The sequence below is a fragment of the Archocentrus centrarchus genome, chromosome 9 (genome assembly GCF_007364275.1).
Source record: "Archocentrus centrarchus isolate MPI-CPG fArcCen1 chromosome 9, fArcCen1, whole genome shotgun sequence".
NCBI lineage: Eukaryota > Metazoa > Chordata > Actinopteri > Cichliformes > Cichlidae > Archocentrus > Archocentrus centrarchus.
Window position 1 is genome coordinate 6,516,773 of NC_044354.1, and position 27,869 is coordinate 6,544,641.

Here is a 27,869-nt window from a genome sequence, read left to right on the forward strand (position 1 = left end):
CTCACCTTTCTGCGAACCCGTCCTGAGGGTGGTCTCTGGAGCCATCTCAGCCTGCAAGGAGGTTAAATGTGCAGGTTTATGTTATCTTAAGTTCTTAGTTTGGATTCTAGCCTGCCTTGTTCATTTCAATGAGACTATTCCTGCACAGAAATTCAGAGAAGTTTTCAAAACAGAGCTGAATCTAGCTCGTGTTTGCTGCATAACACAAACATGCATACCTGGATTAATTTTGGAGGACAGATATACAATATCGCTGTTCACCTGCCAACTCCTACAGTGTAGGAAACATACAGCTCGCTCAGATTACAAATCCTTTTAGCAGCGTTTTAGCGTCTGATAACTGCTAAAGCTGTTACGTGAACAGAAACTCTCAAATAATTTTTCAATTTGCATTTTTTACTTTATTATATTTTAGCTTTACTTTAAAAAAAAAAAAATCTATACATAGAAAACACAAGGAGAGAGAGCTATGACATACTGAGAACACTGCAGTAGTACACTGCAGTTTTTGGTGTGAATGCTGGTTCGCTGTGGAGGAATAATACCTGTTCTTTTTTGGTTTTCTTCTTAGGGACGAGCTCATTGCCTCTCTCTGATTCAGACCTGCTTCTGACACACCGCCGCTGAAGCTTCCTCTCTTGAGAACCTAAGAAACAAACAAAATAAAATATTAAGCTGCATCTCCTACTGACTTCATAGAGTCATTTGACGCTATAGAAATGAGATATTCAACAAAAACACCCTACATGAAGGTGTTTTACCAACCCTGTGGACTGCTGTGGTGTGATCCTGGAGATGAAGTCTGCTGCATTCCTCCCTCTTCGCTCCTCCGACTCGCGGGGGAGTCTCTCCTCTCCTCTGCCTCGTCCTCTCCTTCATCCCCATCTTCCTCCTCCTCTGGACTGGGCTCAGGTTTAGCTCTGCTGTCCTGCTGAAATCAACATTTGGATATAAGCTTACAGGATATTTATGTTGTGTACATCTTTTTTCTGTCAGTTAGACCAACCTCTGGTGAGCAGTATCCCAGGTCGGGTTGCCTGCCTTCTCTCTCCACCCTCTCCTCCTTCTCTTCTTCTTTGTCCTTCTTTGGGGAGAGAGGTACGTTTTTCTGGAGAAGAGGCCAGTCACACTTTGTGATCTCCACATTCAGCCTCTTCATGGTGATAGAAAGAGGCAGCAGCTTCCTGGCAGCTGCTGTTTTCCAAGTCTTGACTGGAGGCGGAGAATCCTGCTGCACTCGTGCATCACAGCCGGCGTTCTGTTTCGGCGAGCTTGTCTTACGTTGGTCCCCCCTCTGGTTCTTATCTTCACTTGAGGCCTGGGAGTTTGCATTGTCATCTGTGTTTGAAACACTACACTGTCTCCGTGGCAGCTGCCGTCGCGGAGGCTGCTCCCTATCTGGTGACTTCACGCCTCTGTCCTCCTTCTTACTGATTGAGCTGCTTGAGCGCCGGTTTCGTTTCTCAGGTCTGATGTTGGGTTTCTTGCTGGGCGGGGCTTCATTAGGGTCTGGGTCCACATAGATGAAGGTGTAGTTGTCAATTCGCTCCTGTCTTGTCATCAGGAAAGCATCCTCAGCATGACCGACACCCACCTCCCACTGAGTACGCTCCCGCTGAGGGATAGGCTTCATTAGCTGGAGGAAATAAACAGACAAAAAATATAAAGTTGATAAACTCATCAACTTACAAATATTTACTAACCCTGGCATCCATGATATAAACACACAGAGCGAAAAGAAATGAGTGAAGAAGAAACACTCAGTGCATCATGTGAATGTCAGAAAGAAAGAGTTAAAAAAACAAAAGAATGACACAAATTGTACAAGTTAACAAAACAGAATTGATTCACATTGACTGAAATGTTGCAAAAATCTGTGGCTAGAAACAAAAGAAAAGAAAATAATCCATTAAAAGGGGTGTCCTGAGCCAATAACTGGTATTGAGTGGATACTGGTTAAAGTTAGTGGATCACATAGTGCAGAAAAAAAAATATATATAGCCGAATAAGCTCCATTAACCTTAAATATGAGGTAAAACATTCAGTAAATGGCGTGCCATGACGAGAGATGTCACAAGGAACTGAGATGAGGCTTAAAAATTCCTGGTTGGGTTATAACCGATGTCTGGAGGCTCAGACGTGTCTCCAGATAAATTATTACTGGCTTAGTTGTGTAAGAGGGGAAAAAGCATCAGATACTATTATCAGCTTGGGACATGAAAAGGTGGTACTCAGATATCCCAACTATAAACACTGATGTTACGTAAAGTCATCTTATAATCCCATGGAGGATGAACAGTAACCGATGATGTTATATAAGGAGGACAGCTCAGAATATGCTTTCATTAAGAGAAAATCAGAAGAAATTCTAAAGAGTTGCTTATTATTCTTTCAACCAAGTATACCAAAAGATATTTTTAAAATGCAATTTTCATCTGCTGAACATAATCAAACATTTTTAAATGTCTGCCACAGCAGGGCAGAAGCTGAACTGTGGAGCCACTTGAGTTTACTGCTGAACTTCGAAATACTTTATATTTTGCCTCACGGTTCTTTGACAGAAGAGGACTCTTCATTGTACTGTATCAAAATAAACTCTAGCATTATCTGGATTCTACGTCAACCGACGGTGCACTCATTTCTCTACAGTTACATGACGTTACTCTTCCTAACCTGTAACATGTGAAGTCTGAGAATTCAAGGTTCTCGTGCTACTGCATGTGCTACACGTTTTCAGCTCCATATTCATGTTCTTGAATTCTGCTATAGCAGCTTTGTGTGATTTACAGTTCAAAATACCTTGATGCAGTCCCTCACTTCAAATCAGTCTGAAACAAGCTGTTTGAGCCCTTTTCCCTTTGAGCTCCATTTCTTCTGACTGGCTGGCACAAACAGAACGTTTGAACAGAAGGTGGGGAGGCCGTCTGTGTCTTGAATGACCATATTAAGGATTATCTGTTCTCACTGACCTCAGTGATCCCAAGAGTAGAAAGAATTGCCTGAAACTGTGTTTTTAGAGCAGTCTGACACCTGAGCTTTAAACTGTAAAAGGGATCACTTGCACATAAGATGGTCTCATTACTTGAAACTTGCTTAATATGAGCATCCATCACTGTAACAGTAGCTGAAAATAAGGTTAATTCTGGTTGATGATTTTGATTTTAAATGCCTAAACATCATCAGAAAACAACAAAAAGTCTAAATGCTTCGTTTTCTTTAAAAATAAATGCCCCATCTGTGCATACTTTGTGTCTCTCTACAGGGTTCGTGGTTTTGCGAAGTGTCTCAGCCTGAAGCTCATCAAACTGTTGCTTCCCCTGGTACATGACTATCCTCTTCTCATGGATCCACGCTCGCTCTGCGACACTGCCAAAGAACTGGACGTGATATTCCCTGTGACCTGCATGGCAACAGAGGAAAGAAAACAAGTTGTGGCACTTCTGTTTTACACATTTATACACTTGTAAAAGAAAACAAGCAGATTAAGACTGTTAAGTGTTTTTTTTTTTTAAAGGATTTTACCTCTGGTGTTGATGCGAGTGTGGACCTTCATCTGTGGGTCTGAAGACACCATGCAGGGCCACCAGGGGTAGGTACCCACCTTGGACCACACCAGATCTCCTATTACAAACTCCTTACAGAAGCCCGTCTCCTGGATGACTGATGGATGATGGACCTTAGGAACCTAAACACAAACAAGTCCCTGTTATGTTTTCAAAATGTTTACTACACACCACAGCGACTGATCTGCAAAGACTTGCTGAGTGAACAGGCGAGCTCTTGCCTTCGGCGTCTTTGGTTCAGTTTTGATAACGGTCTTCGGAGGCTTCTCTGTCTGGGCCGGCGGTGCTTCTTTCGGCGGGGGCTGGACGTGGGTGTCCTCTGTCTGGCCCGTGGTACCTGGCTGTGTTTGGCTCTGGTCCAAGCTCTGTTCCTGGGCTTGCAGCAGCAGTCTTGCGCTCTTTTTCCTCTTCTCCTTCTTCCTCTCATGTCTGCGCTGCGCCTGAACGGCCTCGTTCTTCTGAGACTCTTTCTGAAGATGAGAAAATGCAAAGAAGGAAATCAGCGGCGATGAGACATCAGTTAAGTTTTTTGGTTTTTATAAAAGAAACACAAATCAAAATTTCCTCAGATGTCCACTGCTTGAGGGCTTTTTAAAGGATAATTAAAAGTAAACTAAGATGTGCACAGTGTAATAATTCCATTAAAATATAATTGGACTGATAAGACTTCCAATTAGTATGCACTGCAATTTTTCCTCAGGTTTCTTGGGCTTAAACAGGACCTGTTCTGTTCATTTCCATCTGCAGATTTTTATTCTTGGACTCCAGCAGAACACCACTGCATGATTCAGAGTTTAAAATAATCCTTATTTATCTTATACTCATACCTTGGTCCGCAGTTTATCCGCCCTCTGAAAACAAGTAATTTGAACTTCCTTTAAGCCAACTTTCTTCTGATTGGCTGCCCCTCACAAACAAAAGTGCCTTTAACAGTGCCTGGTATAACTAAATGAATGATATCCAATACAACTGAGATCATACAGAGCCAAAAAAAAAAAGTCTAAAATTGAAAATTTAGAGTAGCCTGAAGCCCGAGGTTTTGGCTCAGCAGGATTAGCTGCACACACGCTGACCTCAATGTTTGAAATTTGGCCATGTTTAATATGAGCATATGAGCACAACAGGAAACATGGAAAAGCATAATAGGTCCACTGTAAATGTGCAGTTTATTTAAAAAAAATTATATACAACAATTTTCAAAATGGGGAAAACTTAAGGAAAATTTAAGGCATTTTTCAAGGATAAAATGTCTCTAAAACGTGAAGTTTTTCCTCCATATGCACAACCTCATTGTCCCCAACAAGGTTTTGAGTTTCTCTAGAACGACTGTGATAAAAATACAGTCATCCATTTTTCATTTACTCATAAAATATACTTTTGTTAATTAAATTGCTCAAAAATCTGCACAGACTTCTGTTAACCTCCTGAGACTTGAACTCTTGTTTGGGATGCAGTTTTAATTTCTCCTAGCTATTTGATATTATTTGTATTTTATTTTTGTTAGAACACATCGTTTAACTTAGTTTCTGTGTTTTTTCTTTAAGTCTAGTTTTTAGTTTTATTTCAGTTACCTAAAAATTATTTTCCCACACCTAGTTTAGGTTTAGGTTTAGTTTTAGTTAACTATAAAACCTTCGAATGGGCATGTTTCACTATTAACTGGCATAGTAGAAGACAGACTGTTTAATAATTAAAATAATTGATAATCGAACCCAACCCGTCTGAAGTTTTGTAGCAAATCAGTTTGCAGCATGTCTGAATTAGGTTTCAGGCGTCTTTTTCAGATTTAATCATCTACAAACCAAAGCTCACAGGACGTAGCAGTATGATCAGTTCAGACTGAAGCCAGGTTCTGCTCTTTTCATTCAGCTTTTTACTGAGTACAAAGCTTAATAGTAGAACTGACACATAAAGGCTTGGGGTGTAGTTTTACTGATATGCACATTAATAAAAACATACAAAGTTAAAACCAAGGTCATAAAACTAACATACACAGTGAGAAACTTGTGTTTACGTTAAAAAGGACTGAAATATGATTAAAAGTTTGTAAAAAGTTAAAAATTAAGCAACTTGAAAATGCAAGAGGCTTGTTATGTTTTGAAAAAAAATTAACTATTTAAACATATTTCATTTACAATAAAGTGAGGGATAACCAGCTAATCCAGTACAAGATTAATATTTCTGAATGTAAAGTCACCTAAACAATTAAATTTGATGCTTTTATGTGATCTTTACTCTTTTTAGGAAAGAAAGAGTGAAGGACAGCATGCAAGACTGTGCGCAGACTGAGCTGAGGGGCATCGCAGTTATCTGGTATGCACAATAATCATTAACAGGATTCTTGTCGGTTAGTTTTTTTTGTCGATCCTCTGAATATGCAGCTAATCATTTCAGCTTTAACATCAAGTAAAAAAGTTTAACTGTCAATAAATATAGAACATTAATCCTCTTTTTAAATGAAACAGTACAGCAGATCAGCTGCAATCTCAACCAGAATAGTTCATAATGTGAAATTTTTTTAAACCATTTGCACATATACATATATATGATAGTACATACATATGCATTATACAGAGACTGGAAAATGCACTTTCACCCCATGACTTCCAGATGAACAAGACTGCACTTCTTATCTCGCTAGCCAAACTTTGAGGGGCTGAATCTGATGGTGTGCAGATTTTGAGCTTCTGAAGACTTTTAAAAACTCATCAACGGCCCGCGTGACGTCATAGACGGTGTTATTCCAGTCACACCATCATCTCTTTTGATTTTGTTGCTCATAGGCTTGGTCTTTGGACCTGGTTGAGAACACCCCAGCTGAATTTTGTACCTCAAAGTTAGTATTTTCATATCTACGATAGGAATGGCTAGCCATAAAGCATAGATTGCATGGTCCAGTCAGAACATCTGCGGAACAAATTCCTTAAAAAATTACAAATTTTGCAATAGTGAATGCATTATTCTCTAATTTATTGAAAACATAAAATAAACTCGGGGGACTCATCAGTTCTCCAGCCCTGTTCTAAGCAGACGAAAAAACATGTTAGAAGTGAATCTGAAAACTATGCAGATTTTCACACTTTCGCCTAACCTTCAGCACAAAAAAGCATCTTTAGAATTAAAAGGAAAAAAAAAAAAAAAAAGGTAAAAATTTATGTTGACTATAAAGCTGTTGGACATTACCTGTAGTTCTTGCAGCAGGTCTCCACACAGCGCAGATTCAAACAACTCTTTTCCATTCTGATACGTCTTTATGATCTTCAGCTTAATCTCCGGAGAGCTGGTTTTCTTCAGCACCCCGCCAGAAGTGTTACATGGGGCGTGCGTAGGTTGAGATGAGGGGGTGTTGTCCACAAGCGAGGGAGGAGGACTGGATGAAGGCAGGTGTAATGGGGGAGGAGGGGGCAGGTTGTGGGTCATGATGTGAGGTGTCTGGGGTAGATGATGCTGGGAGGGCAGGGGTGGCAGTGGAGGACTCTGTGGGTGTGAGTGAGTTTGTATGTGAGGTGGATTTGTATGGATGTGGTGTGAATGATGGTGGTGGTGGTGGTGGTGAGGGTGAGGGTGATGATGATGGTGGTGGAGGTGTGGGTGATGTGTGGGCAGTGGAGGCGACACAGGAGACAGAGGTCTTTCCGGGATACCAGGACCTCTCAGGACCGTCCCCTCCATCGACATGAGGCCGTGGTCCCCGTAGCTCCGTATGGCTCCATAGCCATTAGCAGAGCCATTGGGGAACTGCGAGTACACGGAGAACTTAGCCTGTGGCTCGTATATTCCCAAACCCGGCGGGTAGCCATTGGGGACCTGAGGCATGTCCTCCGAAGCCGTTGGCGGGTACGAAAACTCCGCATCCAGGGCTGCATCGTAGGAGGGACCACCATCCTCACCCGGGTCACTGCCGGTGTCGCAGGTGCCTTCCTGTCTGATGTTGGCGGAGTCAATGAGCTGAGGGGGTTGCTGAATTGTATTTCCCATGATCCCTTGCATGAAAGAGAAGGAGAAATCCATTGTTGGGCTCCTGCATCCTTAACTGTCTTTTTCTTTGACTGGACCTGCAGACAAAGATACACACAATGAAATGAACCGCAGGAGAACTCAACAAGCGCACAGCCAATCATCTCCGAGATGTTTATGTCTATCCTTCAGAAATCATTAACAGTTTATTTAACAGGGAGCAACAGATTAACGGTACAAACATCTGTGTTTCTGACCCCTGTTTCTGAGCCTTTTTTTTTATTAACTTTCTAGTAGCTAATTAAGCCAAACAAGTTCACAAATTAAGGTTTCGCTCAGGAATCCCAAATCGTCACACATGGACGTTTGTGTCACATTTGAATGCACTGGGTACCTTTTTGTAAGCCTCATTTGTGAAGAGACATATTTTAACCAAAACAATAATCTTTTATCTAAGCCTATCCAAAAAGACGTGGCAAGTGAAATGTATCAAACTGGAACTGTAAATGAAGAGAAACTAAGAGCAAAGCCAAAGTTGTCTCATCAGTTTCAAAAGCTTTTTTTTTTTGGTCTCACAACAAAGTGCAAGTTTAGATATTTTCTATAAGACTTTTTATTATTATACCAACAAGCTAACTGGAAACATCAGTATAATGGAATTTATTTTGTGTTCATGATCAAGTGATTGGTCCTTTGGTAAATCTTTTTTGTGAATATTATTATGTATAGTAAAACTGAAGCAACAGAGATTGTTAGACACCCCCCCCCCCCCCCCCCCCCCCCCCCCCCCAACACACACACACACACACACACACTCACACTCACACTTTGTCTCCTGTGTACACGACACAGTACCTTCATAAAGTTTTGGGGAAAAAAAAAAAAAAACAGCCATCTACTGACCTTGGTTTGCCATGTATCAGCTGTTTTCTGGTTAAAATATTTGCAGGTTTCTACCATAAAATAGTGTGAATTTTTTTTTTATTTTGACCTGTGGATGCTTGACCCTGTGAAAACGTACACTGCTCCACTCCAGCCTTTGCCCTTAAAAAGCTCCAGATTAGCTGACATTAACTACACAAATTTGATTTTCACTTAAGTGGCAGCTTCACCAGGCTCCTGCTCCTCAAATGTAAGAATTTTTGAGAGTTTTATAGCATTAAGCTGATTATTAAATGCTGTTTTTTTTTTTAAACAGATGGACTGAACAGCTCTGCAGAACAGTTATTAATAATTACTACTAAGATAAACTCACAGGATGGTCTGAATTGCAGACCCCCAAAAATCCGAATTTATTATCACAAATTCAGGGCACCTTCGTAGCTTATACTGAGAGGTTGTGCACACTCCTTTAAGTAATTTTGTGTATTTATTTTCAGCAACACAAACACATGGTGGCCTGCTTGCACAAAACAAAACAAAGACCAGCTACCAGGCGGGTTTGACCTCATGCACTGGACACTTTTAACCGCCTGAGCTGATTTAATTAATCAGGTTAAGAGTGATGAGTGGATAATCTAATACTCTTGTTGCGGCTTAACTTGTTAGCAGCTTTGAGAAAGGTGAACAACGGTGATGTAAACATCCAAAAGGTGTCAACCGGCGGTCACTACCCCCCTAAAAGGACGTGTAGTATAACTTAGGTGCATATATAGTATGGTAGAGATTATAACTGGCTGTAGGTGTGTGATTTTTTTTATTAAAATAAACAAAAAACACGACTGCACAGGCATTAAAGAAAAGGTTTCACTGACTGATCTTTCTGCTTCCTGCGATGTTAGCTTGAAGCTACCTGGCATCAAAGGCATCGTAACGTAAAGATAGGAGCAATTTAAACGGTTAGAAAACGAGGCACACGACGGGGACGGGTCCGTTTGTCTTTCTGACACACTCGGCTACACATTTCCATTTATTAATGTTTTAAAATCCATTTAAGCGCACATGAAACAAGATGAAAGGAGGTGGAGTGGGGGGGGAGAAGGAGGGGGAAGCTAATGTTGGCTAGGCTAACGCTACCAGTGCCAATATGGCTGCCTATGCCCCTTTAAATCAAATTGTCTGCCGTGATTATACCTCCATCACTGGCGGTTTCGGGAGGGAAAATGTGCCCGAAAACAAGCTGGCTACGACCAAAAACGAGGAGCTGCAGCATGCAGACGCGGCCGACGCGGAGGAGCGGCAGCAGCAGCACAGATTTTGAGTGCAGAGTCGAAAGATGCAGGGAAATACACAAAAAAAATGTCAATACCTTCAGCGTGTCCCATTCTAAACACATACACCAGCCAGCAATGCTTCCTCGTTTAATCTACAGGAGGAGGAGGAGGAGGAAGAGGGGGGTACAAAAATAATAAAAAAAATAATAATAATCCTGTGATGTTGGTGAAGCTCAGGCCTTTACCTTTTCGTTTTAACGCAATTCTCCACAGAGAGGAGGAGGAGGAGGAGGAGAGGGTGTTACGCTATCTGGTCGCTGCCCAATCCCAGCGCGGGGCTCTTCGTCAGTGTGAGGACCCGAAAACCTTGCCGGAGAAATCTCAACCTGATCGCAACCCCCTTCCTGTCTTCTTATTCATAATAATCTCTAGCACCCTCTTCCTCTGCTTTAACAAAAGCGCTCTGCCCCCCCCCTCCTCTTTTCTTCTTCTTCTTCTTTTTTTTTTTTTCTTTTTTTAAATTCTCGGTGGATCTAGCTCCTCAGCTCAGCGCCAAAACCACACAGATGCAGGCTGCACGCAAGGGTCAAGCAGAGGCACCCCGGGAGGTGTAGTTTATAACTCAGTTTAACAGGCGAAAACAGGGAGCAGGGGCATCTAGTGAACTACGCTGTGACATGAAAGAGGAAATGCATGTGTGGGGTGTAAAAAAAAAAAAAGGGCTACAGAAGAGGATTTTTTAACCACTTTTATCGTGGATGAACAGTGTTAAATATTTACTTTTTTATGTTTACTGTTATTTCATTTTTATCTCAGTGACCACAGTACCATGAAAATACTGTAACTACGTTTGCAGCAGCGTCTCTGATTGGCTTTTATGCGCCTTATCTGCAGCTCAGGCGGGAAAGGAAAGACCTGTCACTCTGCCTCTGTTTCTGCGTGTTGTAGTCCACAATCAGATCAGGACCACTTCTCTAACTTTTATATGCCAATGAATTAGTTTAGGCTGTAGCACGGTAGTGCAGTGGTTAGCACTGTCACCTCACAGCACAAAGGTCCTGAGTTCAAATCCAGTTTGATTGAAGTCTGCATGCTCTCCCTTTGGAGGTTCCCTCCCTACCATAAGAGGATGAAGTTAGGTTAACTGGTGAATCTATAGATTGTAGCTACCTAGGATAGGCTCCTGCAGCCCTGAACTGAATAATTGGAAGAGGATGGATGGCTGATTTTGTTTATTCATCTAGTATTTTGTACAAAGAATTGTTTGCTGATGATACAAATTTAACTTTTAGATTAATATTATTTGGGAAAGCTGTGCCACAGACGGTAGAGTGGGTTGTCCCCAGTTACTCCGCTCTTCGTATCAAAGTATCCCTGGGAAGATGCTGAACCCCAAGTTGTCCTTGATGCATCTATCAGACCGTGAGTGTATGGACAAATGTTAGACAAGATGCTTAGATATAGAAAACAGCACTTTGCTCTGGGGCCCTGCGCTTGGCCTGTGCTGGAATGGCCGGTCTCTGGGGGGGCTGGCCACCCATTCCTTCTGGTTCTTTTGCCCTTTGGCTGTGGGGGCTTCGCATGGGGCCTCCTTTCTCTCTCTGCTGGGGTGGGCATGTGGTTGTCATTGGAATGTGTGACCTTGGGTCTTCAGTGCTCTTGAGGGGCTGCGGATGGCCCGGGTCTCCTGAGTCTTTATCTGACCAGTAGAGGTCCACATATCCGGAATGAGTTTGAAAGCACTACAAAAATGTTAGCATCTTTCTCTGTTTTGATTATCATTGAACAATACCTTGTGTATTGATCTTCTGATGGTCACCGCTAGTCTTCCTGATTGTGCTCTAGCTCCAGTTTCTACCTTGCAATACTCCTTTAGAAAACTTCAGTATATCCCAAGCTTTGATTCTAAGAAAGCCCTGCATCGCTTAGAGAAGTTGTTCTCAAACTGTGGGGCAATAAAAAAAAAAAAATCAGCAATCTACTTGCACCGACCTCTCTTTAACTAAAATTCAACTCGATCCTTATTTTTTCTAGTTAATAATAAACATAAAAGATAAAATAGTGGTATCTGGGGTGAGAAGTGGAGCATGACAGAAAGAATTATAGAACCACTGGCTTAGAAATACAGTCTGACTTCTGACCTTCTGACCACAATCCCAGCACTACCTGTGAGAAACGGGTTAAACTGGGAGGACGAGTTGCAGAATGTGCCCAGAAACTGATTGAGAAACTGAGTGATCACCACCTTGAACCCATCTGTGACTCCTACCACATACCTTCCCACTGTACTGACTACACTTATTACAACAAATTAACAGAGCAGACTAGATACAATATGTAAATCACCTTAAGTAGGAAATTAAAGATTTTGTTTCATTAATTTGTCTCTTGTAAATGTTTTAATTAATGCTAGCTACCATCTATAAATCATAAAAACTGAAAAAAAAAAAGGTTAACGCCCTCTTACATTGAGCAGAATGTGGAGACTTTTTTTTTCGCCCATAGAGTAAGCCAGCTCTACTGGCACATACGATCTTCGGCGCTCCTCACAGCATTTACGCATGTCCGGTGTGACCTCTCAGTGCAGCTGCCTGTGTCAGCTGCACACAGACAAACACCGTCAGCGAAGCGTTTCCAATCTGACGCGTCCGAAGGTGCTTTAAACGCAGAAACCCACCCTAAATGGGTTTATCACCACACCGGCCGTTGCTTTCGTCGTTTTTGTTTACTTCGACCGAGTGCTGTGGATGGACGGTCTTATTTACGTCCTACCGAGAAACCTTACAACGCCCTGTCTGTCACTGCAGCCATAGCTCGGCCATCGTCGCTGGAGGTTGGTGGGCTGCCATTTCATTAGCACCAGCCGGCTAAGCTAACGGGCTAACCGGCTGTGTTAGCCAGTTAGCTCCGTTTTAGCTGAGCGACTAGGCTAGCGTAGAGCTGTGTTTCTTTAGCGGAAATTTACCCTGGAAATGTACCCCTCCCGGATTCGGCATCAGGTTACATTGATTAGTGCCTTTAAAAAGAGGCGGAGTAAGGTTTGGGTGCATTTTTTTTTTTTTTTTTTTAAGTAAACTGATGGAGTTTAGTGTTTAGTACCTCTCCGATGAGTAGTCACGTTAAAGCTGTTGTTACATAATAACGGAGTTGATTTGCTGTCCCGTTGTCTTAATGCTAGTTTAACACTTTTATAGTTCTCTGGTCTTTTCCCGTAAGAGTACATTCTAACCTCCCTGTGTCTCCGTTCAACAGAGTACTGTAATTTGGCCTCACAATGGCAGTCTTTAGTTATCAGGTGCTCCTCGCAGTTACGAGATCAAGGTAAGTAAGTTTCACACTGTTTCTTTTACTTTTTCAAACCAGCGGTTTTCCTTTTCTTTATGTTTGGGTACTTTAGCTTTTTGTTTGTAAGCTGGCACAAACAGTGAGTCAGGGCATGTTGTTGGCCTCTGCAACAAGTAAACAAAAGGGCACAACCCAGTGCTGGATTTCTCACACACACACACACGCACCGCTTTAAAAGGAGAAAATCAACAAACTTATGCCAAAAAAAAATCTCGTGATTTTCAACAAAAATCTCAAATTGAAAAGAGAAAATCTAGTAAATTAATGAGGAAAAACACACGCAAATTGATACGGGAAATGTTTTCAAATTTAAGGAAAAAATATATGCTTATAGTCATATTTACAAAAAACCAACTCACAAATTAATGAGGAAAAACGGTTGCAAGGGGTAAAATTCACACATTTTGAAGGGGAAAAAGTTATTACAAATATTATAAAAATTGCAGATTAATGAGAGAAAATGCAAATTTGAGGGGGAAAAAGTAGCCTGATCATAAATTGGCAAGAAAAACTCAAATATGAGAAACCTTTCAAATTTATGAAGAAACTTAACAAAAAAAAAACAACTTTTTTTTAAATTTTTTTTTTTTTATTTTTTATTTTTTTTTCTTTTGGTCAAGGAATCGTATGCTTAATTTTTCAAGGTTAAGTGGAAAGAAATTCACATTCTGAAACACCAACAGCACCTTTCTCCAACTGCTTTATTAAGGTGGAGAGTTAACTAAATTCATTTTGATCTAAACTAATCGTCCTCTGATCTGGATAATTAAAACAGCTCTGTGTGCAGCCACTGTGAGAGGGTTGCACCAAAAACACACCTATGCATAATGCTGTTTAAGTGTTAATGTCACTCTCATACAAGGTGAATAATTTCTCTGCTGCAGTCTGCTGGGTTGCAGGAGTTTGCAGAGTTAAGCCTGAATTAGACTTCTGCATCGGATCTTTGCAAAGCCTACGTACGTAACCAGAAACCCCTCTGAACCCTACAGTAACCTACAACGTAATGCAGCCCACAAGGATTGTGATTGGCCTGTTGAGCACCGTTGGTTCCTCTAATGCATTTCTGGCTATTGTCCCGTGCAGTTTTTTAATTTTTCAGTGAGAGAATAACAATCACTGTATCAATATAGGGAATAATAATCATAGCATCAATGTAAGGACTCACACGTTAGCAAATTCCTGGAGGGAGATTGCTGAAACTATTGGAATGGATGTGAGGGAATGAACAAAGAGGCGAAAAAGGAAAAAAGAAAACAAACAACTAGAAGGACAATTAAACTCGCACGTAGGAAGAAAAAAAAAAAAAACACACCACAAAGAGCAGACAAACGACCACATGGTAATTAACACACACAATTCATCAGCACAAGTGTAAATGCTGGCAACGACGTCAGCCACTTACATAGGCTACGTATGTAGTCCCTGAAAAGACCCGTCACAGAAGTCTAAATCAGGCCTTATGCAGCAGCTGATGCAGTAAAGCCCAATCATCGTCTTATCACACAAAAGGACACATTTATGATCCAAGAGCAGAAAGGGCAGCTCAGTTTGTTTGTAAACGTCACGTATATCCAGCAGGTACACAATGTGCATACCTGAGCTGTACAATTAAACAGTCAGGAAGCTCTGAGTTTAGTTGAGGGAGGGTCAACAGATGTATGTGAGAGAAGTTGTATTTACAAAAGGAAAGTCTCAAATTTACAAAGTACTTTCCAAGAGTTTGTTAGTGCTCAGTGTTTGTGGGTAACACTTGAGTGTAAACATAAGTGAACTGCTGTTTATTTAATGTATAAAATTGAAAAGTTTGATCCAATTTAAATGTATAAATTAATTGGGTTTGTGATGCATGGTTCAAACTAAGCTTATGCTTTGATCAAGAAAGAGCTATAGTGTTTTCAGTCATGTTAAAATAAATGAATGCTAATGGGTTGCCATACATTGCTTAATTTGTGTACATACCCAAAGGTGAATAACGTCCCCTTCTGATACCATTAGGATTAGATCTGTGAGTATGCAGGGGTCCGCATGTGCACGTACGCCAGGGAGTGTAATCCCAGCCTTAAGCTGCATTAGTGGCCACTTAGCAATTGGACAAACTTTTTCCATGCTTCTGAGAACTGTTGCAGGAAGAACCAACTTATATTGTGTCTGAACTGCAGGAACAAATTTGGGTCTTAGACGAGAGTTTTTAAGGGTCCCTGGATAAGTGTGTGTTTGGTTACAGTTCCCATTATTAACTTGAAAGCCCTTGAAGGTGTGTAGTCATCAGAAGAGCTCCTCAGAGGGTGGTTATCCACAGGGAGTCTGCACAATTGTTAGGTCCTACAGTGCCTGATGTGTATATTTAGTAACAGGCACTATTTAGGCTTGTGGGGGGAGGTGTCCTGGGGCAAACTGTGACTTTGTTTGCTTCCCAAACTGTGAAAAGTCAATTCTTAAACTGCATTAATATGTATTTAGTAGCAGAGGGTCTTTGTGGAGGTAAACTGTGACCTCAAACTGTATTTGACCCTTACACAAAAGCCTCCAGAAGTGAGAAAAGTCCTCTGTATTCATGTGCATGTAGTAACAGTGATGGCGTCTAGAGGAGACAGAAGTTCACTGTGATGCCAGAAATGCAACATGATTTATTATCTCTCTAAAGGCGTTACTAAAACAAAAATTAATTTTCAGAAACAGATGAAGGTTTCCTAGAAGGGCCTGAACGGTGAGATGAATCAGTGATGTGGTGATTCATCAAAATATTTTGAGCGTGAATGTGAACACAGAAGTATCTACAACCCTGAGCTGGAAATACTTTCTGTTCAGTAGTTATTGTGGGCGTAACCATCTACTGACTGCTTTATCTAGGGCTGCTAAACAGTATGTAGTATAAAAGGTAATTTGATTTAAAAAAAAAAAAAAAAAAGGTAATTAATATGTATTCATATCACTTCCTCTCATCTCCCTCGTAAAGAATTGGTTACTAGGCTTGCCTGGTAGCTATGGGTTTTTTTTTTTTGTTTTTTTTTAAAATAGTGTTTTAACCTTAATTCCTTAAGATTTCACCAGCGTACGTGTGTTGTGACTTTGTCTCCCGACGTGAGCTGCTAGCTGTAAGGGATTAGACGTACTGTACCCATTTTAGGCTGATTATTAATGGAGAGTCTGGTGTGGAAGCTGCGGGATTACCACAAAAGCAATGCAGCCAACCTACCTGATGCTGGTTATCAGCAGCAGCTAAATTTTCAAATAAGAGTAGGGGGATTGACGGGTAGAAGGGTTTTTTTTTTTTTCCTGGCACATGCACATACCTTATTTGTCAGAAGTACATTTAATAAACAAAAGCACATTTTTGTGCTTGACTAAATTACACCTTACTTTAGAATAACTGGTTAAAATGTGTTTATCTCAGTCCTGGGGATTTTTCTTTTGGGAGATGGCCAAAATCTCTGATGGGTGCCAATATTTCTAACACAGAAAAAACTGAATAGATTTTTTTTTTTTTTTTTTTTTATGGGGACATCTTAAGAAATGTATCACCAGATATACTCAGGCAACATTTGTGTGGCCTGCCTAAGTGAAGTCTGTGTGGGAGAAATGCAGCAATATTTTGGTTATTTACCATTTCTAAGTTCTCAAATGTGAAGGATTCGCTTTGGTTCTGTAAATCATCATCAGACAACTTAAATATCACTGTGGAACTTTAAAGGTACAAAACCCACACATGTAGATTATTTTGGAACTAAACATCATCTCCTGTGTAGCAGTGCACTTAGTGCACACCACAACACAAATGGCAGTGCATCTTTTTTTTGAAATTTGAAACATTCACATACTGTAAAGCCATCTAGTGAGCCTGATTGGACCCTTTGAGTCCACTTCTGACTTGTGACCTGTATATTTGACTCCCCTGTTCAGATCTAAATCAAGAGGAGTTCATTTATAAGGTTGGACATTCTGAGCTCAACCTGAAGCAATCCGTCCTTTTTATTCAGTAATTATAACAGTTATTGACTAACTCATAAGTTACTTAAACACACTTAAACAAGTTACTTTTTTTTTTTTTCTGCCAACAGGGGATCATATTTGTTATCCAAGAGGCACAGCTGCTCCTCTCTGTCTTCCAGAGCGTATGTCCACGTAGTGCCTCCTTGCCACGTCTCGCCTTCATTCCCACTCAGGTCCTCTCGTTATGGTCACCATCACTGTTTCCGTGGTCACCCCCTTGGCCGTAGCCACAGCTGTGCCGCCCTCGCCCGCTCCCTACACAGCTCAAGTGTTTGGCTCCAGGACATAAAGCAGGAGGACACTAAGACCTCACCACCACCACCTCCTCCTGCTGCTGCTGCTCACGATGCTTCTTCAGGAGATAAAAAGGACTCTGTGGCCGCTGCACCTCAATCCCAGCTTCCATCAGCTCCCCCTCCAGCGCCAACCACCACTGCAGCCACCGTCACTCCAGTTAAGGAGAAAGCGCTTGTGAAGAAGTCTCTGTATCAGAGGGTAGTGGATGAGTTGAAGCATTACTACAACGGCTTCCGGTTACTCGGCATTGATACCAAGATTGCCGGCCGGATGGTGTGGAGGCTGCTGCATGGACAAGTGCTCACACGTAGGGAAAGGAGAAGGGTAAGAGAGCCTGAATGTACATTATTATGTGGGAATAGACAATCTAATTTTAATCTTGGAGGTTTGTGATCAGCGCCATCTATCTGCAAGATTGTACTGAGTTTAGTTTTTAATTTTGGAAAACATTTGCTTTTAGTTGACTTTTCACAGCTCTGTCCTGCATAATTTGAAGCCCGTTGTTTTGTGTTTTCTCCTCCTCTCCTGCTGTGATGTTTTTGCTGTAATAGAAGCAGTCTGTTTGCAGCAGCAGTTTGTCTGGTTTCTACTCACAAGACACTCAGCTCCACAGTCATTCTGTTCCCCTCCTCCATCACCCTTTCCTGCCTGTTACTGAGACTTGTTTCAGCCTGATTGTTTTTAAAGCACTGCTGTGTTCAGTTTATTCATCAGCTGACTGTTTTTGTGTCAGGAGCTGAAAATACAGAAAGGAAGAGTGATGTGAGGCTTTACCTTCTTTGTTCACTGACTTTGATAATCCAGAATGACGTTAAATATAATCTGTGGCACGAAATCCTGCCATGAAATATGTCCTGTCCTGCCTGCCATGACTTGCTACGTGTTAAGGATTAATTGTTAAGCACTAATACCCGGTGTAGTTGGTGTTTTTGGGATTCTGAGAAATATCACTGTACACCTGTCTGTCTCTGTCACTCGCTCTGTCTCTATATCTATTGCCCACAGTCAAAATGACCACATTATTTTATGCAGGAATATTGTTTTTATTGCATCTGTTAATCATACCTGTATGGTTTCTTTGAACTATGACCGATTTACATTTATGTAAAAGAAGTTAGATGCAAACTGAAAGCTTGTTTCAATAATACTGGGCAGGGTGGCGCTTAAGTTATGTTTTGACTGAATTATGGCTTTACCGTATCCTATCAAGTGGTGAATGCGTACTACTTTTTAACACTAAATTACAGTGAAGTCATACCAGTGCGTACTGTATGTTTCAGAATTCAAAAATCAAATGGCAAACTAATGGTAGGAAACATCTTAAGAGTTCATTTAATTTATCAGTTAAAATAAACGTAATGCAGATGTAGACCCCTTAAACAAATTTATTTAATGCATATTCTGTTTACCAACTGGTTAAATGTATACACTGTTACCAGTGATCTGTATTGAGCAAATATTACGAGGCAATACTGTGCAGGTATGTTTATTTTAACTTTATAGCAATGAAAACCAGCAGTTTGACTGGCAGACTGATGGCTGTTTATTTCCTCAGTGCCTGCAAGTCCACGTCAATATTTAGGGAACTGTTTACTAGTTTACTCTTCCTGACTGAAATGTGTATCCCTTCAGGGTTGGAATAGACAGTTATTGTTATAGAAGCTATGAAACAGCGATGCTCACACATTTCCACCATCTTTGACTGCAGCTGGTAGACCCACTGTGGCGGCTCATGAACCAGTTTTCCACTAGCTGCAGGTTCTGGTTAAAGTGACCCTTGCTGTCAGACCAATATCATATTGGTCCATCCCTAACAAAGTAATCACACTGCATACTGTGATCCGTGCTTTAATAGGACCGCTCCTTGAGGGCTGCTCGTCACTCCTCTTCTGCCCCTGCTGTAGGAAAAGGAGCCACAGACAGCAGTACCACACCATAAATACTGAGCCCTGTTTCCCACGTTTTCTTACATCCTGTATTGTTTTTGTTTGTTGCAGCTGATGAGGACCTGTGCTGACCTCTTCCGGCTGGTGCCCTTCATGGTGTTTATCATTGTCCCCTTCATGGAGTTCCTTCTCCCAGTCTTCCTCAAACTGTTTCCAGAGATGTTGCCCTCCACCTTTGAGACGGAGTCCAAAAAGGCACGCATGCACAAACACGCACACTCTGCTGCCTGAGTGACCTTATGACAGGGTTCATTGGTGTTATTTAACCTCTCAGCCAGGACTGCAGCAGGCTGTAGGTTGCTGTCTACTGTGGCAGCTGAGGAATATGCCTGCTTGGCATTTATAAGCAGATGCATTGGACTTTTTTTTTTTTTTTTTTTGAGGTATAAAGTGTATTTGTCAACAACTATAACTCTTCCTGTGAGGGTTTTTTTTTTTAACTAAATTATCATTTCTGGCACGATAAATCTTTCACCATCTTTGTGGATTGAAAGTTTCTGTGCTGTATGCTCTTATCTCTGATCCTTCGTGGTTGTTCTGGAGCACGGCTGAATGGTTCAGAGATACGTTGTCATGCTGCTGGGCTTAACAATATAATGAATAAAGAGTACAGAATAGTGTTAAAAACAATCTGGGGAAAATCCAAGTCAAATGTTAAATCTGTTTAGTATGATACACATTTTATTATCTGCAGTAACCAAAACACTGTCAAAGGCTTATTATATGTGGCTCCTATTTATTGAGGTTTAAAAGCATCTATATTTGGTTAAATATTATCCTCACCAGTCTTCCTGATAGCTTATCAAAACATAAACACGTTTTCCATTAAAAGCTCTAAGGGTTCAAAGTATAAGAAACCAGTTTTTGTTAAAAGCAGCAAAATATAACGAGACCTTTAAATTGTTTTCTGAAAATATCCAATTAAAAGGATCAGCTGTTTGAGCTAAAGAGAAACTAAAGTTTCACCTCATCTGTCTCCATCCTGCAGGAGGAGAAGCAGAAGAAAGGTCTGGCTGCGAAGCTGGAGCTGGCAAAGTTTCTGCAGGAAACAATCGCTGAGATGGCTCGAAGGAATAAGGCAAAGTCAGACGATGAGGCGCAGCGCTTCTCCAGATATGTTCAGGAGGTAAATTACAGCAAACACGTATGTTATTACTGATCCAGACTACTCTGCGGTCTGACTGTTCCTAAGTAAGCTTTAGAAAAAGTAACAAATCTGTTTGGGTTTTTTTTCCCCCCCTCCAGGTTCGGGGTACAGGTGAGCAACCCCAAACGAAGGACATCGTCCAGTTTTCAAAGCTGTTTGAAGACGAGCTAACGCTGGAGCACCTGGAGCGCCCCCAGCTGGTGGCTCTGTGCAAACTGTTGGAGCTGCAGCCCATCGGCACAAACAACTTGCTGCGTTTTCAGCTGATGATGAAACTGAGAGCCATCAAGTCAGACGATGAGGTGAGACAGAGCACCGGGACCTGAGGGCCTGTTGCTATGAGTTTATAGTCATGAGTGGAAGAGGTTATAACACTAAACGACCATTAGTCTTATCTCAGCAGCATACAGCGTTTCATGGAGCTATAACAGACTAATAATTTAACTGATAAGTTATGATAATATCCTTTTCTCTTCCTTACTTGTTTAGTTTTTGCTGTCAGCTGCTACAGCACATATAAATAATACATCTAACAAATCTCTGTAAATTGACTTCTTTGATATTGGTTTTTAATTTGTTTTATTCCAGTTTCCCTTTAAGATAGAAAACAAACCAAATCTATTCTTAAAGCTTAGTGTCATTACTGTGCTGTATAAAAGATGTTTGTTTGAAACTTAGGAAACTAATTTTGTTATAGCTGCTAAAAAAAAGTTGAACAAAGAGTAAACTTAATTTCAAATAACAAAGTAAAACTCGGTATCACCTACGGCAGGGGTGTCAAACTTTGTGGCTCTGGGGCCACATTGACGTTTTGGAATTTGACAGATGAGCCGGGCCAGCACCAGATGCATACATATCAAAGGCATTACAGTGTTTATACTTACATTTACTTTTGGTGGGAACAGTGTTGTTTTTGCCAGTGCATCAAAGTCTGCCATTAGTTTTGTTGTAGCAATTCTCAGAATCCTCGACATCAGTCATAATTATGATATGATTTGATTTGGGCAATTCTGTACCAGTCTTTGGCGGGCCGGATTCAAAAGACAAATGGCCCAGGTGTGGCCCACGGGCCGTAGTTTTCCCACTCCTGACCTAAGGAGTGAGTCTCTTGCAGCTGCTGTTTCCTAATGCTGCTGCTTCAGTTTTTCACTTCTTCTTTCCATCTCGTCACAGATGATTGCAGCGGAGGGCTTGGCGGCCATGAGTGTGTCAGAGTTGCAGGCAGCATGTCGCATTCGTGGGATGAGGTCTCTGGGTCTCAGCGCTGATCAGCTCAATCAACAGCTGCAGCAGGTGAGCAGCTGGTTTCTTTAGGCCTTGAGCTGGGACTCTCCCATACACTGGGTGCCACTGGCACTCAGAAATGGAGGGCAAGGACAGAGATGCCTTTTGAGGGCAGCTGGAGCCGACTAGTTCAGATTTGCAGCTAGAGACAGGATTTAAAAAAAAAAAAAACAGTGAGCAGTATTGTAGGATGTCATGATAAATTGTGAATTTTCACAACTTGATTCCTCCTCAGCCCATTGGGGAAAATATTTACAAGTTTACTAACTTTGTAAAATGTAACAAATGAAGACATCCAAGAATATAAATGTATCAAATGAATATTAGGCAAATAATAAATGAAAATGGGGCATAATGTGTTAAATTTATTTTAAAAATGTGGTGTTTTACCTTTAATTTATTTACAGTAGTACAACAACACAACTGAATTGAACTATAAGCTTGTGCCCAATATCCCAGTGTCCAGCTTTTCAAGTTGGGATCAGATTGATCTCTTGAATTCAGTTTAGTATTATTTATGTAGCACTAAATCACAATGGTCACCTCAAGGCCCTTTATATTATAAGGTAAATGGGTTCTTTCTTTATTATGGTATAACAATCAAAACGACCCCTTATGAGCAAGCGTGTGGCAACAGTGGGAAGGAAAAAACTCGCCTTTTAACAGGAAGAAGCCTCATGCAGAGCCAGGCTTAGGGAGGGGCAGCCATCAGCCGCGGCTGGTTGGGGGTGAGGGAGACAGGACAAAAGACATGTTGTGGAAGAGAGCCAGAGATTAATAATTAATGATTAAATGCAGAGTGGTGTATAAACAGAGTGAAAAGTGCATCACCTAATCTGGAGTAAACATTGTTAATCACTTTTATACCTTGTCAGTAATCTCCTTTAATGAATGTTTTCCTCCATCTAGTGGCTCGACCTGCACCTGAAGGAGAACGTTCCTCCGTCGCTGCTGCTGCTCTCCAGAGCCATGTACCTGACAGACCTCAAACCCAAACCCCACGTCATCCCGCCTGTTCCAAAGCTCGAGGTTCGACCTTCAGACAGTTTAAAATCTTACAGCTTCACTCACTGATCTCAGTCCAGATCAGAGAAAGCTGCACATCGTTTAACACTCAGGCTGTTTAAAAAAAAAAATCATTTTTTCTTTTCTGATTTAAAGTAAAAACTGTTTTAAAACGATTTCCTTTAGTTTATTGGTATCAAATGTTTGTCATTAATCAAATATTTAATTCAGATAGTTGACATGATCAGACCAACAATCTTGAACTGAGAGATATTTTATCCACTGTTAAATGATGAGCAAAGTAAAACAGAGCAGTTTGTCATGTTATGTGTTCTTCTCAACTTGTATTTGTTTGGTTTGCAGAAGGCTGCCGCACCTCCGGTGGAGAACCCGGGAGCAAACACAGTCCCAGTCAGCAGCGACAGGTTGGCAGACCCTGCACGCATCATCAAAGACAGACCGGTCAGTGCATGCCTAAAAACACTCAATCACAACACCACACATCAGCACGAGATAAGATTAAATGTATTTACGAGAGGGGAAATTGGGTCATAACTGCAGGTCCGCAGGGATTTCCTCCACAACAGCAGATGTCTGTTTTCATGCTGGAGGAGCTCCGCTGCTGTTTCTCAGGCGTACTCGAATGCTTGTATATTTTCAGATATAAGCAATGAGTTGCTAATCTTTGCTTTGGAAAGATTTTTAAATGCACAGATATTAAATTGTTTTAGCATTCTTGGAAACGTGCTTATTTTATTTCTTGCTGGGAGTTGAGATCATCAAACGTAATAAGGGATAAATAAACATTTGGGTGACAGAAACACATAACTGGGCCAGTTGTATCCATATTATAAACTGTTATACTATTTATTTATTTTTTTCTTTCTTCTCCATCACTTTTTAGGCAGAGGAAGTGAGAGACAAAGCTCCAGCTGTGTCAGACAAACCCCTGACTCCTGCTGAAGTCCTTCAGGTGAGCGTCCACAGAAACCAGAATGGATTTTGTAATCCAGTTATTTCTTCCTGCTTTGGCCTCATTCACACGCTAATCTCTTACACTGACCCGAGCTTCTGGTTGAAGTGCTGTTCCGGGTTCACGGGATGTTTCTAGCAACAAGGGAGAGCAAAATGAAAATGAGCTCTTATTGGTTGCCAATGATGACATCACTGTAAAACTCTGGGCCTAGCTGAGTACTATCAGGGCAGATTAGTGCTGAAATATTCACTCCTGGATTTGAGGTGTTAAGTCTCCAGATGATGTGGATTTTACTTTGTCACAGTCGTCTCAGAGCGACAGAGGTGTGACTGTAAAACTTTACAAGGTGCAAGCAAAAAGTTAAAAATCACAAAAACATACCCGAGCAGCCACCCCCCCCTTCCCATTCAAGATCAGCTTCCCGTGCACATCCAGAAGCCTCCCAGAGCTGCTGCTATTTTCAGATCTCTTCCTGGAAACTGTCATCAGCTCCTGTTTCAAGCTAACCTGACTCCCGTGTGGAGGATCATCTGTGATGAGAGCTGCGTCTCCGGCTACAACCAGCAGGTTTTTCATTTGAGTCTGGAGGCAGCAAGTCAGGTGATGAGTATTTCCTCTCAACTTTCATGGAGTCGTGCAGTGCACCGTGAGCTCATCCCCCCGGAGTGAGACAGTCAACAAGGAGGTTTACTGTAACATCCTGAGGCATCTGAGCAATCTAAAAATGGCAGCAGTGCAGGAAGCTGTAAGAGCAAGAGAAACTGGGTGACAATGAACAGGGTTAATACAGTGTGACGGGTGTATTCTGCCCCACTAGGCAGTCCTTTTTTTTTTTTTTTTAAATAAGGAATTTACTGTCTCGAATAGATTTTTAGTAGGATATGACATTGTTTAAACTGAGCTCTCTTCTGATCTTTTCCACAGGCTAAAGCAGCAATAGAAGGGACGCAGAAAAGCAAGATAAGTGCCAACGGTGTCTAAAGAGGAGCAGGAGAACCTGTACTGAGGAAGGAGGGACGGATGGAGATAAAACCCCTTTTTTTTTTTTTTTTTTTTTTTCTCTTTGAACCAGCATCTCACCTGCCCACTCCTCATTCTGCGTCCTCATCCCTCACCTCTGTGCACTCCGATCTCTGATACTCTCCAAGCGTCGTACTGGACCGGCAGACTGCAGATGGCTGCTGATTCTATGACCTAAAGTCAGTTCCTGGTAAACTGTTCGTTATGATGATGATGATGATGCTGATGGCTTCTCCTTTTGTAGATTTGTAAATATGCACATTTTTTGTTTCTGTGTTATGTAACTGAAGCAGCAGCAGCTTTGTACAGTTTGGTATGCACATACCAGGTTTTACTCAGTTTTATTTGCAGGTGGTTTTTAACTCGTGTGCAGGCAGTGAGAGAAGTCAACCCCTCAAGTTCAGTAGCTGCCCCACCTTCATTAAGCTAAAATACAGATGCCGGAAGATGGCACTGACATAAAATATAAAAGGTTTGATTAAAAAGTCAGAGATTGAGTTGATCTGCTGGTGAAACGACAGATTTGGACCGGACCTGCCTCTCAGCAGGATGACATAGTTTACGTAGCTTATTGCTGCTGTTACTGAATGAAGACTGGTTCATTGAGTGCGGGCTCACTGGTAAAGCCGCGGAAAGAACAACCTGTAAAAATGCAGATTTTATTTGCATATATACAGTGTATATTTTAACACTATGATGCTGAAGATTCTTTAAACTTGTCTTTATATAAACTGCTTACACGGAGGAGTAGCTTAAAGCCTGAAGGTGCACATGAGATGGTTATTTTGGTACTGTGGCATCATGGCCATGCCTAACATCATTATGGCCTATATTTACTAAAAAGTTAGAATTGGACGGTTTATACAATTTTGTGTGTGTAACAGTGCTTCAAACTCCCTGTAAAAATTTACACCCCCACCCCCATTGTTACTGGTTTTACATATGTGCCTGAGGTTAAAGGGTGATTGTTTTGTCATCAGAGAATATCTATTAAACAAGGCTGTTTATTTTGATTTTCAGTCACCTGAGTGATTGAAGCACCCAGTTGCACCTTTTTTCTCTTTAGCAGAATGTCCCCTTTTCCCTCTTTGCTGTTTGATCCAAATGAATCCTCGATTTATAATCACCAGTGTTGATACTGATTGGGGGGGGGTGGCCACCTTTTCAATCAGCTCTACGCCTGCGCTGTGAAGGAGATCAATAAAAAGACTCAACAAAAGTTGCTTTGTGTCTCGTTTGTGCTTAAGTTTTAAATGGATGTGAACACAAAATGGAGCAACTGAATAATTCCTATCAACTTTTACACTTATATTTTTCAAACACTGGTGCTGCAAAAAAATCTAATTAGAGCTTTTACTGCTCTCAGTGCATTCAGCCTTGAATATTGGATGTGATCGCTGGTTATTAGAGCTCTGAAACTTTGTTTAAAGGGATCAAGCTTAAAGGTTGCTCAGTCTTCAGGTGTCTCTCAGCTTAATGAAGGAGACATGAAATCACTTTTGATTTGTGCCCTGATCAAAGTGAAATTCTCTTGATTATATTCTTCGTGATAAATTGCCTGTAAATGGATTTAGTTGCAAATTAGAACCAAACATTTTTCTGCACCACCAACTTGATATGTACAGTTTTGGTCAGTAATTACAGTACGCTTTAAGTGCAATATAGATTCTCTACTGAAGGAATGCGTTTTTATATATGCATCCTAACCTTCAAACACCACTTAAACTTTGTTGCACTGTTTCAGAAATTTATGGATTAATTTAGCAGAGGCTACCTCCAGCATTTGGGAGTGGAGAGGATGGAATGGCCTGCCTGCAGTCATGAGCTCAACCCCACTGAACACATGGGATCAGTTTGGGTGTGCTGTTTGTGACAGAGTGACCAACACAACCACACTGGCTGACGTGACAAATGCTGGTTGAAGAATGGGCTGAAATCCCACAGCAGTGTGTAACCAGCATGAGGAAGAGGTGCCAGGCTGTTGTGGCTGTGTATGGTTCTTCCACATGCTACTGAGGCCTGTGTTTGTTAATTAGGGAAAAAATCTGTTAAATTGCCAATGTGTCTTGTTTATTCAGAATAAGCTGTTTGGCACTGGCAGAGAAGATTTGGCAGGTTTTTCATGGGTGCAGCCCACATACTCAACTCTGCTGCTCAACCCGCGAATGTATTTTACTTACAAATAGCAAGATGTAAGCAGAAATAAACAGGCTTTTAAATGGTATAAGTAGAGCCAGAAAATGTTTTCTCTGTGAGATGACAGACATCCAATCTGCGTTTCCTTAGCAAGGATGGATGCAAAAGGAAGTCGGGCAGCATGAGGCTCCTCTTTTCAGCTCTGGTTTATAAAAAAAAAAACCACAAGGGAAGTCCACAAACTAATGGGTGACATTATCTTTAGAGTACTTTAGAGTAATCACAAATCAGATTACATGTGGGAAGCCTTCAGTATTTAAATTTAAAGTGATGTAGAGCATAGAAGCTTTTTTTTTATTATCTTGTTTCCTTTTAGGAGGTTAAAACAAACAACCCCATCCATCCATCCATCCATTTTCTTCCGCTTATCCGGGGCCGAGTCGCGGGGGCAGAAGCCTAAGCAGAGAAGCCCAAGCTTCCCTCTCCCCAGCCACCTCCTCCAGCTCATCCGGAGGGACCCCAAGGCGTTCCCAGGCCAGCCGAGATACATAATCTCTCCAGCGTGTCCTGGGTCTACCACGGGGCCTCTTCCCAAACAACCCATGGGTCGAATAATCTGTGACCTCAGCAACATCCATCTTTGATATACAGTCTATTGATGTATTTTAACCTGCCACATTTTTCATTAATGTGGCTATTGTGAGAATCTAAATGTAATTTTACACTACAACTGTTAAAGACAGCTGAATAAAGAGATCCCTAATGCAGTTAGCCTTTCTGTGTTTAATTGAAAATAGACAAGAAACTAAGTTAAAATGATTCATCTTAAAATCACTGACGTGCTGAAAGCTGCTTGATCGTTGCACTTTTTGCTCCCATTTATGCAGTTTTTTATGCAGTGGCTTACAGTAATAGTAGTTTTTTTGTATTTGTATTAACCCTTTGCTGGCTGCTAAAAGAGGGAGTGTTCTCAGTTAATAAATGTTTTTAAGAAGCCTTTCATCACAGACAATCAACCTGCAGGGACTGTGATAGTTTCATGAAGGCCTG

At 41.2% G+C, this 27,869-nt stretch overlaps 2 protein-coding genes across 3 annotated transcripts in view; one reads left to right on the top strand and one right to left on the bottom strand.

Moving 5' to 3' along the window:
• Nucleotides 1-10,000, bottom strand: part of nsd3 (nuclear receptor binding SET domain protein 3) — a 28,358-nt gene extending 18,358 nt beyond the window's left edge. The window contains 9 exon segments of the mRNA XM_030736883.1: nucleotides 6-51; nucleotides 546-646; nucleotides 766-931; nucleotides 1,007-1,636; nucleotides 3,246-3,400; nucleotides 3,523-3,685; nucleotides 3,785-4,033; nucleotides 6,747-7,618; nucleotides 9,769-10,000. Of these exon segments, the coding sequence (XP_030592743.1) occupies nucleotides 6-51; nucleotides 546-646; nucleotides 766-931; nucleotides 1,007-1,636; nucleotides 3,246-3,400; nucleotides 3,523-3,685; nucleotides 3,785-4,033; nucleotides 6,747-7,574 (2,338 nt within the window). The 5' untranslated portion in view covers nucleotides 7,575-7,618; nucleotides 9,769-10,000.
• Nucleotides 10,001-12,243: 2,243 nt separating this feature from the next.
• letm2 (leucine zipper-EF-hand containing transmembrane protein 2) lies at nucleotides 12,244-25,902 on the top strand. Of its 2 annotated transcripts, none has more exons than XM_030738136.1 (11): nucleotides 12,244-12,506; nucleotides 12,926-12,994; nucleotides 17,077-17,629; nucleotides 19,303-19,446; nucleotides 20,240-20,377; nucleotides 20,497-20,700; nucleotides 21,572-21,669; nucleotides 22,639-22,711; nucleotides 23,051-23,149; nucleotides 23,592-23,660; nucleotides 24,588-25,902. In XM_030738136.1, exons 2-11 carry the CDS (start codon nucleotides 12,948-12,950, stop codon nucleotides 24,642-24,644), a joined length of 1,482 nt encoding a protein of 493 aa, XP_030593996.1. In that variant the 5' UTR covers nucleotides 12,244-12,506; nucleotides 12,926-12,947; the 3' UTR covers nucleotides 24,645-25,902. The 2 variants fall into 2 exon arrangements, with proteins under 2 accessions (XP_030593996.1, XP_030593995.1); XM_030738135.1 differs by having other exon boundaries at nucleotides 12,245-12,506; nucleotides 21,572-21,691; nucleotides 22,592-22,711.
• The last annotated feature ends 1,967 nt before the right edge of the window (nucleotides 25,903-27,869 follow it).

What these genes read in the sequence shown, in the direction of transcription:
- letm2 (XM_030738135.1), top strand. Translation starts at nt 12,948, where the DNA reads ATGGCAGTCTTTAGTTATCAGGTGCTCCTCGCAGTTACGAGATCAAG. An exon ending in CGCCTGTTCCAAAGCTCGAG is followed by an intron (nt 22,712 to 23,050) that starts GTTCGACCTTCA and finishes TTTGGTTTGCAG; the next exon opens with AAGGCTGCCGCACCTCCGGT. An exon ending in CTCCTGCTGAAGTCCTTCAG is followed by an intron (nt 23,661 to 24,587) that starts GTGAGCGTCCAC and finishes TCTTTTCCACAG; the next exon opens with GCTAAAGCAGCAATAGAAGG.